Source organism: Phyllobates terribilis, unplaced genomic scaffold, assembly GCF_046119375.1.
Source record: "Phyllobates terribilis strain yellow unplaced genomic scaffold, ASM4611937v1 Scaffold_2__4_contigs__length_985480577, whole genome shotgun sequence".
NCBI classification, from domain to species: Eukaryota; Metazoa; Chordata; class Amphibia; order Anura; family Dendrobatidae; genus Phyllobates; species Phyllobates terribilis.
The window spans coordinates 43,704,781-43,716,074 of NW_027362762.1; the positions used below are offsets into that span (position 1 = coordinate 43,704,781).

Genomic DNA, 11,294 nt, shown 5'->3' on the forward strand with positions numbered 1-11,294 from the left:
TTCTCCACCCCTGTAATTATGAGGACATCTCGAGAGATACGGACATGACCGGTGAAGAAGACCCTTTATAAACTGGATTCTGCTTAACCCCTTATTTTTATTCCCTTCCGTCAATCATGCACTGTGCCTAGAGAAATGAGGAAAGGGAAGTGACAACCAATATATCTATTCTTGATAGAAATTAACAATGTGTCATTGCAGAAATCAGAAAATAGCAACCCGATGTCATAGGATAAAAGTGTTTGCTTGCAGCCACCACTAGATGGAGCTCCTGAGCTGACTGCATACAGGTTTATTGAGTTCAATGGATATTCAGTAAGCTCCTGTGCTCCCTCTAGTGGCTACAGAAAAAAATTGCATCATTTACGTCTATGCAAGAAATTTGGATGTTTGTATCAGATAAACTGAGCTGTGATCCCAATAAAGATGAATTAGGACAGAATATCGGAAGGAATGCAGAAGAATAGAAATAGGTAAACCATCAAAACTAATGCAGCATAAATAAGTATATATATTTCCATTGCAATACCTCTCCATGACTGAATTTTAAGGTGGCGCTAATGTGGCATTCTTTATTTTAAATAACACACACTATTTGTACATTTAATGTTATGCATGTAAAACTCTAAGAGAAGAAGTTTGCATGATTTTCCAGAAGCCATGGATGTTATTTGGTTGTTACTAATGTACATACATGATAGAGGAGACAGGGAGGAGATAATGGGAAAATGGATAATTAAAAAAAAAAAAGAAGCTTTTTTTTTCCATTTATTGCAAAATTAAACACGCGCTCGACAATCAAACCGTTTGTAACTTACAAAATAAAGATTTTGTGAATCCACATTGTGAAAGTAATTCAAAATCCCCTTTACTTTTTTTTTTGCTGAATTTTTTTTGTTAAATATGTTTTTTTTTATCTCCCTCCCACCATCCTATCCCACAAATGCAAATCCTTAAAAATAAAAATAAAATGCACACGTGGTGCAAGGAGTGATTGCATAGTTGTCGGTTGCCCTCGTACATGACACAGACATTTCAGATGAGATCGACAGAAACTTAATTCCCCTGAATAAAGGAAAGAAGAGCCTTCTATCTGCATCTAATAGAACACCCAAACCAAATTTTGGAGGCTCTGGTGGTGGTGGGTACCTGGAGGTCCATGGCTTCTTGGTTGAAGAGGTATTTAATGACTCTCCAAGGCCATGTAAACTTAGCACCATCTCGGAGCCCTCAACTCCCCATGTACAGTAGTCCTTGAGGTTATGCCATTTGTCCCCTTACTGCAATGTGAAGTCTCGATCTACCTCATGAGGTCTACATGGCCTTAATGCACATTAATGTTGTCCGAACCCTCTGATTTCGGAGAGACTGGCGAAGATCCTACATCTAGACCTCCCATGGAACGACCATAGCTTTGGTGGAATGTTCAACAGGTTCCCTTCAATGAATAACAGAATTTTTTTAGAACTACCCAACCCACCCCTGAACCCCTTCCACTTTTCGGGACTATAATTCATCACGCATCTTCTCCCCCTTTGGCCTGATCAATCTACCAATGAACAAGATAGAGTCTGTCTTGTTGTCCTTGATCAAGAAGACGAAGGGGTGATCTGTGTAGAAAAGTTTCGGGCTCCTCAGCTCCTCTCTGGCATAGATGTCAGCATCAAATGGGTTCCCTTCGGTGTCCCATTCAAGGGCGGCAGCATGGAAGAGGTTGGCCAAATAGAGATCTTTCTTTCCAGAGATCTTGGAAAGGTCTGCTTTCGATTTGTCAATGGCTTCGGTGAGACCAAGTTCTCCTAAGTGTTTCTAAAAGGAAAAGAAGATGTTCAAGAGCACAAGACGTAACTAGAGTCGTTCAACCCAAATCTTCCAATGACTTGTCTACCCAACTCCATAGATATCATGTAAGACCAAGATTTTTGGGGGAATATCAATACTCCATCTTAGGTTCTCTAGATCTACTGCATTATCTTAAGGTAATCCCTTAGGAGGATCTGGTTTAGTTGTGGTCTAGAACTTACGCTAGAATGCTTAGACTTAATGAAGGTGACTTAAGCCAACAAGACTGTTCAAGGATGGCCATGTGCTGAAATGTTGCTGCTTTTGCTTGTGTGCAACCGAGAATTGATTGCATTGAAGATGCCTTTGTACCTTTGCGTGGACTAAAGTGACACCTAACCCCAAGGCAGCACGCCATCTTGGACCTGGTTCACACATCACCCACTCAGATACAGCAGTGGTGGTGTCTTGGCCATACATTATACTATGATGGATCCTACCTGAAGATCATGGCTGACTTCCATGCTGATTTTGGGCAGAGACACAGCAACTGCTTTCTTCTGCATCTTTCCAATCCAGGTCTTCACCTGCTCTCTGGTCAAAAGTTTCTCCACTCTCTCCAAAGGCTCCACATTGTAGGGCATAATGACAATCATGCTGGACAACTTGTGGGCCAGGGGAATCTCTAAGATTTGGAGGGTGTTGACCTCATCCTCGAAAAAGTTGTACATTCCTAAAAAGAAACATTCTAGTGGTAAAAATCGGAGAAGGAAACTCAGTGGAAACAATATCTCTGAAGTGACTTACCTGTGCGGTGCATCATGGGGACAGAGACAGTGAAGGAACGGGACACCATGAAGCCTCGGTTATCGACCATCTTGTGGTGGAATTTTTCATCCCAGTGGGCTATGAAGTGAGACAAAATATATTAATTGGCTAGAAATTTTGTATTATGGTAAATCATATCAGTGACTGTCACGTGCTGGGACTTCTTACGTTTGAAGAACATAGCGTTGACAATAAGGGCACCGTCAGTCTTCTCCACCTCGCTGGTCACCTCGGGAAGCTTGCCGTCGGTGGTCTGTGCCGCCCACTCATTGATGGACTTTAGGGCACTTCTCTTGTCTCGGAAGTTGATCTTGGAGTGTTCGTAATTGTAATGTTTCTTGCTGTTCTTCACAAAGTCATCAGAGAAGCTGATTGAGCTTGGTCCGTAGAGCCGATTTCCAATCTTCCAGGTGACATTTCGAGCAGTGGAGTTGCTGACTTCATTGAGAAGCTCGGAGAGACCGGCATTGATGTGGTCATCGCTCAGCTTGTCGACACTCAGGACAGCCTTGGCCTGGGCGGCAGTGCTGGCTTTACCAGCCAGGTTGACCAGACCCAGAGAAGAAGCCACCACCACGGGTGAAAGTAGGATGTTTTCCACTTTCTTATCTTTGGCCACGGTTTGATAGAGATTGAAGGCAAGACCCGCACTCTTATTGGCCAAGGTGTTGGCCTGCTCACTAATCTTCTTCTCTACTGGAGCCTTCTTGGCTGCTTTCTGCACCACTTTCTCCACCACTTTCTTATCAACTGCTGCGTCCACAGCAAAGAGGAGGCCAAGAGCCAAGAACTTTATCATCCACATGGTGGCGTGAAATGTAGGAAGCGATAATGCGATTCTATGAGAGAACAGAAGAACGCCCAATGAGCATGGGTTCTAAAAACTACCAGCATGCAAAATTTCTCAAATATGGAAATTTTTTACATTTTTTATGTTTTTTTTAAGTTTTTCTTTAAATAATTGCAATTATTATAATGATTCATCACGTCTGAGTCTCCTCATATGGGTCTATGCTTGTGAAACATTACAGAAGTGTAGCCAGCGGCTAGGATGCTGATAATAATATATCACTGGTGCCCAACCCCGATGTGTCGCTCCTCCCTGCAGACAAGTCAGGTCCTATCACTGCCTGAGGGGACGAATTATTGTTGCGGTTTACGAAGTTGAGGCCAAAAATAAGTTAGAAGGAGCAGTCATGCAGAACAGTTCTCAGGCGGTGGTTAATGATTTGTTAAACAGATGCAAAAAAATCCCCCACTAAATATAACAGAAAACAATTTATAATCGCAGTAAATAGAGTAATGATAATATCAAAATAAACAAAAACGGAAAATAATTCTAAAAAAATACAAATTACAAAAAATGTATCCCACTGAAAACTGCAAGATACAAGCATGGAAAATGAATAAAAAATAAATCAAATATCTAAATTGAAATAATGGAAGAAATAAAAATGTTTTAAAAAAGATTATACATAATTAAAAAATAGAAAATATAGAAAAAAAATCTTATTAAAAACTGCAAAATGCATGAATTAAAAAATGGATGTATAAGACATATGTAAATGAAAATATATATATATAAAAAAATAAAATAAAAAAAAAATTCTACCCCATTAAAAACTCAAAAAAAGGTAGCAACAAATAATAAAACAAATATATATTAAAATAATTAAAGAAATAAAAACAATATAAAAAATGAAAATTAATTCTAAAAATACAAAATTTAAAAATTCTGCTCCACTGAAAACTCTGAAAAATTGATGCCTAAAAAAGTAAACAATATGAAAAAATAAAAATATAAATTAAAATAAATAAAATAGAAAAATATTAATAAAGGAAAATAATACTAAAAATCTAAATGAAAGAAATTATGCTCCATTGAAAGCTCTGAAAAATATATACCTAAAGAAGGAAACAAATAATAACATACATATATAAATGAAAATAATTAAAGAAATAAAACAGAAAAATATTAAAAAAGGACAATAATTCTAAAAATACAAATTGAAAAAAATCTACTCTATTGAAAACTCGGAAAAAAATGAAGCCTAAAGAAGGAAAAAATAAATAATAATAAAATGTATAAATGAACATAATTAAAGAAATAAAAAAAAAATCGAAAAGGAAAATTCTAAAAATACAAATGAAAAAATTCTAATCTGTTGAGAACTCTAAAAAATATATGCCTAAAAAGGAAACAATAAATAATATAAATTATATATATATATATATATATATATATAAATAATGAAAATAACTAAAATAAAAAAATTATATAAAAAGAAAATAATTCTAAAAATATAAATAAAAAAAAATAAAATAAAAAAAATAAATAATTTATTAGTAAAAACAATGTAAAAAATGAAAAGAAAAAAAAAATTGAAACCACTAATAAAATCTAGGCCTGAATTATAAAGCTGTGATTGTTGTAGAAAAAAACCCTAACTTGGTTATTGGATCACATAGAACAGCTCCACCCGGACGTAGAACAAAAGCTGTGGCCTGGAGCGAAAGTTCTTGCAGTAACTAAGTGAACCCTAGTAATAAGCAGAGATGGTGTCTGCTGCACATATTTCTGGTCCCAGTCTCCGTGGGAATCATACACTGAATATTAAGAGATCAGACGGTTCAGATACCTTTAAAGAGTTTCATAGTGAGTTCAAGGTTTGCAATTTTCATTCTGAAAGAGACAGACACATGAAGCCAAAATCCAGAGGAAACATGAAATCTAATTCAACCTATTGAGCTATGTCCTGATGTGGATGTTGTGCTCCTGATAGGGGGCGCTGTGAGAGGAGGGGGTGGGGAGGACGCAGATGTGGCAGGAAATCTAATCCCTGGCCCTATTCATTCCATAATTGCAACTTTATTGCAGCCTTCGATCTCTTCTTATTGCAGCTAAACGCTAAGAAGAATTTGTCACAATGTATCAGGAAGTTTATTATGGCTACCAGACCCGACAAAATGGCATCCTATTTATAAGCCATTGTACTAGATAGGAAATATCATCATCCTGTGTCCACCCTTGTGCTTTAGTAAAAGGACATTCCCGCACTTCCCAACTTCCTTTGCCATCCTGTCTATACTTTTTTTTATGAAAAAAACTAGGAACTGATAACTTTAGGGTTAATGTAAAAAAACAGCACATCACACAATCACAGGTTAGATGAGACACAACAAAAGATTGTAGCATTGTGTCACAAAGTCCATCTGCACGGAACATTAATGATACATTGTAGCAATGCAGAAGCCTTTGTGTCTATCACACTTTCTCCATGGACACATGATAGATACATTGTAACAATGAAGGAGACCTTAAATATAGAGAAGATCATAGAAACTTTATAGCAATGTTGTTACGTTACACAAGTGATGTGGAAACAATATAGATACAATGCAGACAAGAGGGAAACATCATATATTACAGCTACATTGATGTTACATATCTGATATGTTCTGCTTGTTGCAATGCATAGATATGATACATTGTTGTAATGCATAGATATGAAAAATTGCTGCAATGCATGCAGATGATACATTGTTGCAATGCATAGTAGACATGATACATTGTTGCGATACATAGATCTGATACATTGCTGCAATGCATAGATATGGTACATTTTTTGCAATGCATAGAGATGATATATTGTGGATACATTGTTGCAGGTCGACTTTATTACATGAACTTCTAATAATTATATATGTGGCAGATTGTGCAGCAGACCAGCGGCGTAACCTGCAAAATCTCCAACTGGGACCCCAACTATCATGTTCATGAGTCTTGGTCTTCTCCTCTGGGTCAATGGAAAGGGCCCCTCAAGACTCTCTGGCAGCAACCCCTGTACCCACTATAGCTACACCCCTTCCACCACAAGGGGGTCGCCTCTCTGCAGGACAAGCACCAGTCCCATTTTGATATAATCCCCGCATGTAGCAGAGCCGGACCCACCTTATATAGAGAAGTTTGGCGGTTCTCTCACTCTATCAGTGTCTTCTTCTTCTGCTGCCCAGCGCTCCCACTGCTCCCCCTATATACCCAGCAGAGGAAAGTTCTGGAAGTTTGGAAAAGTTTATTTAAATGGGGGAAGTTTGATGCCCCCCTCCTCCAGCTCTCCTCCCTTCGGCTTGAGACAGCCCCTCACATTCCTCCGCTCCCTCCGCCTAATCCCTGACAATGTGGCATCAGAGGGCTGTTCTGTGCTAAGAGGGCGTCCGCCCAGATCTGGTGATGTGTGGAGTGTGCCATCCCGGCCCTGGCATCACAGATAATAATATCTTCTCTCTGTATTCTACAGTAATAACTACAGGGGGCAGAGGTAGAAGTTGCACTTCAAATCCATGAAGACCCTGGTGGTCACAGACAGACGAGGGCCCCTGTTCAAGAACCATATAGGGGCCTAACAGTATGGGGTCTTTTGCAGCCCAATAACTCATCATAATGCAGAATTCCTCCTGCTTTGAAGGTAGATGTGGCCCCCTGACTTCTTGGGTACTGCAGGTTGCAGCAATGATATGTCCGCTCCTGCATGAAGTCCCCTCTGCCCCAAAAGAGAACACTGGTAATACTCCATTTTAATGGGTATGTGTAATACTCCATTTCTCCTGTGGAGGCGCTGCAGAGGGAATCGATCACTTGCTGCTGAGTTCCTCCACAATCTGATCAAGACCAGATCATTTCTGTATTGCAATCGTAATGTACAATACAAAGTTATATTGTGGTACCGTGTTGGCCAGAAAATGCGATGTAAATACGTTTATGCCCAAAAATGACAAAAGTATTCTCGGAGTGATACCTTTATTATATATTATACTATATATATTATATATATATATTTTTTTTTTTTCTGGTTAGCTAATAAAGGTATCACTCCAAGAATACTTTTGTCATTTTTGGGAATAAAAGTATTTACATTTGTATTTCAATCAAAATCATCCCGTGCTCTCCAGCATAAGGAACCTAACAAACAGCGCCATGTATCTCAGCTTCCTGGACCCTGGAAATGGCTGAGATCTGGCGGATGCTGAGATATAAGGTATCACAGTGTATAGCCATGAAGGGGGGGCAGAGGTTACCGTGACCCCTGGTCCTTCTGCCTGACAAGATATAAGACCCCTCGTCCACAGGTCAGGAGTACTCAGGACGGCCCAGAAAACCAATCCCAGGAAACTACAGTGTAATCCTTACCAAATATGTCCTTGAAGTGGCTGATAACAGGGAACAATAGATTGCATCGAAGAAATAGACTGCAGGCTTACTGGGTATTTAAGAGTTAAGCACTGACGCCTCTCCAGGTCCAAAGAATATTCTAGATGTCTGTGCGTTAACCCTTGGGGGTAAAGGACGGTGGGGGGGGGTCAACGTGGGAAGCTTTCAGGACTGAGAACTCCCCCCAGTACTGGAACTGAATATGGAAATCCTGAAACCATGTATCAATGAAATAATGATGTAATATTATGTAACAGCGCCAGGCACTATAGATGAATAGGGTGGAACAGCCGACACCTGGCCCTATACAGGCACTATAGATGAATAGGGTGACACAGCCGACACCTGGCCCTATACAGGCACTATAGATGTATAGGGTGACACAGCCGACACCTGGCCCTATACAGGCACTATAGATGAATAGGGTGACACAGCCGACACCTGGCCCTATACAGGCACTATAGATGTATAGGGTGACACAGCCGACACCTGGCCCTATACAGGCACTATAGATGTATAGGGTGACACAGCCGACACCTGGCCCTATACAGGCACTATAGTTGTATAGGGTGAAACAGCCGACACCTGACCCTATACAGGCACTATAGATGCATAGGGTGACACAGCCGACACCTGGCCCTATACAGGCACTATAGATGTATAGGGTGAAACAGCCGACACCTGACCCTATACAGGCACTATAGATGTATAGGGTGAAACAGCCGACACCTGACCCTATACAGGCACTATAGATGTATAGGGTGAAACAGCCGACACCTGACCCTATACAGGCACTATAGATGTATAGGGTGAAACAGCCGACACCTGGCCCTATACAGGCATTATAGATGTATAGGGTGACACAGCCGACACCTGGCCCTATACAGACACTATAGACATAAAGGGTGACACAGCCGACACCTGGCCCTGTACAGGCACTATAGATGTATAGGGTGACATAGCCGACACCTGGCCCTATACAGGCACTATAGATGTATAGGGTGACATAGCCGACACCTGGCCCTATACAGACACTATAGATGTATAGGGTGAAACAGCCAACACCTGACCCTATACAGGCACTATAGATGTATAGGGTGAAACAGCCGACACCTGACCCTATACCGGCACTATAGATGAATAGGGTGGAACAGCCGACACCTGGCCCTATACAGGCACTATAGATGAATAGGGTGGAACAGCCGACACCTGGCCCTATACAGACACTATAGATGTATAGGGTGAAACAGCCGACACCTGACCCTATACAGGCACTATAGATGAATAGGGTGGAACAGCCGACACCTGGCCCTATACAGACACTATAGATGTATAGGGTGAAACAGCCGACACCTGACCCTATACAGGCACTATAGATGAATAGGGTGGAACAGCCGACACCTGGCCCTATACAGGCACTATAGATGAATAGGGTGGAACAGCCGACACCTGGCCCTATACAGGCACTATAGATGAATAGGGTGGAACAACCGACACCTGGCCCTATACAGGCACTATAGATGCATAGGGTGACACAGCCGACACCTGGCCCTATACAGGCACTATAGATGAATAGGGTGGAACAGCCGACACCTGGCCCTATACAGGCACTATAGATGCATAGGGTGACATAGCCGACACCTGGCCCTGTACAGGCACTATAGATGTATAGGGTGACACAGCCGACACCTGGCCCTATACAGGCACTATAGACATAAAGGGTGACACAGCCGACACCTGGCCCTATACAGGCATTATAGACATAAAGGGTGACACAGCCGACACCTGGCCCTATACAGGAACTATAGATGTATAGGGTGACATAGCCGACACCTGGCCCTATACAGGCATTATAGACATAAAGGGTGACACAGCCGACACCTGGCCCTATACAGGTATTATAGATGTATAGGGTGAAACAGCCGACACCTGGCCCTATACAGGCATTATAGATATAAAGGGTGACACAGCCGATACCTGACCCTATACATGCACTATAGATGTATAGGGTGACATAGCCGACACCTGGCCATATACAGGCATTATAGACATAAAGGGTGACACAGCCGACACCTGGCCCTATACAGGCACTATAGATGTATAGGGTGACATAGCCGACACCTGGCCCTATACAGGCATTATAGATGTATAGGGTGAAACAGCCGACACCTGGCCCTATACAGGCATTATAGACATAAAGGGTGACACAGCCGACACCTGGCCCTATACAGGCATTATAGACATAAAGGGTGACACAGCCGACACCTGGCCCTATACAGGCATTATAGATGTATAGGGTGACACAGCCGACACCTGACCCTATACAGGCACTATAGATGTATAGGGTGACACAGCCGACACCTGGCCCTATACAGGCATTATAGATATAAAGGGTGACACAGCCGATACCTGACCCTATACATGCACTATAGATGTATAGGGTGACATAGCCGACACCTGGCCCTATACAGGCATTATAGACATAAAGGGTGACACAGCCGACACCTGGCCCTATACAGGCACTATAGATGTATAGGGTGACATAGCCGACACCTGGCCCTATACAGGCATTATAGACATAAAGGGTGACACGGCCGACACCTGGCCCTGTACAGGCATTATAGATGTATAGGGTGACACAGCCGACACCTGACCCTATACAGGTACTATAGATGTATAGGGTGACACAGCCGACACCTGGCCCTATACAGGCACTATAGACATAAAGGGTGACACAGCCGACACCTGGCCCTATACCGGCATTATAGACATAAAGGGTGACACAGCCGACACCTGGCCCTATACAGGCATTATAGATGTATAGGGTGACACAGCCGACACCTGACCCTATACAGGCACTATAGATGTATAGGGTGACACAGCCGACACCTGGCCCTATACAGGCACTATAGACATAAAGGGTGACACAGCCGACACCTGGCCCTATACAGGCATTATAGACATAAAGGGTGACACAGCCGACACCTGGCCCTATACAGGAACTATAGATGTATAGGGTGACATAGCCGACACCTGGCCCTATACAGGCATTATAGACATAAAGGGTGAAACAGCCGACACCTGGCCCTATACAGGCATTATAGATATAAAGGGTGACACAGCCGATACCTGACCCTATACATGCACTATAGATGTATAGGGTGACATAGCCGACACCTGGCCCTATACAGGCATTAAAGACATAAAGGGTGACACAGCCGACACCTGGCCCTATACAGGCACTATAGATGTATAGGGTGACATAGCCGACACCTGGCCCTGTACAGGCATTATAGATGTATAGGGTGACACAGCCGACACCTGACCCTATACAGGCACTATAGATGTATAGGGTGAAACAGCCGACACCTGACCCTATACAGGCATTATAGATGTATAGGGTGAAACAGCCGACACCTGGCCCTGTACAGGCACTATAGATGTATAGGGTGACACAGCCGACACCTGACCCTAT

General features: G+C 42.1%; 1 protein-coding gene across 2 annotated transcripts; it reads right to left on the reverse strand.

The window, feature by feature from the left end:
• Positions 1 to 552: 552 nt before the first annotated feature.
• On the reverse strand, positions 553 to 6,764 carry SERPINH1 (serpin family H member 1). 2 transcript variants are annotated; one of them, XM_073661316.1, is made up of 5 exons: positions 6,563 to 6,764; positions 2,779 to 3,449; positions 2,590 to 2,688; positions 2,283 to 2,515; positions 553 to 1,809 (listed from the first exon to the last, which is right to left on the reverse strand). In XM_073661316.1, the coding sequence occupies exons 2-5, from the start codon at positions 3,413 to 3,415 to the stop codon at positions 1,507 to 1,509; spliced, it is 1,272 nt and encodes a 423-aa protein (XP_073517417.1). In that variant the 5' UTR covers positions 3,416 to 3,449; positions 6,563 to 6,764; the 3' UTR covers positions 553 to 1,506. The 2 variants fall into 2 exon arrangements, with proteins under 2 accessions (XP_073517417.1, XP_073517425.1); XM_073661324.1 differs by lacking the exon at positions 6,563 to 6,764 and adding an exon at positions 5,250 to 5,293.
• Positions 6,765 to 11,294: the final 4,530 nt, after the last annotated feature.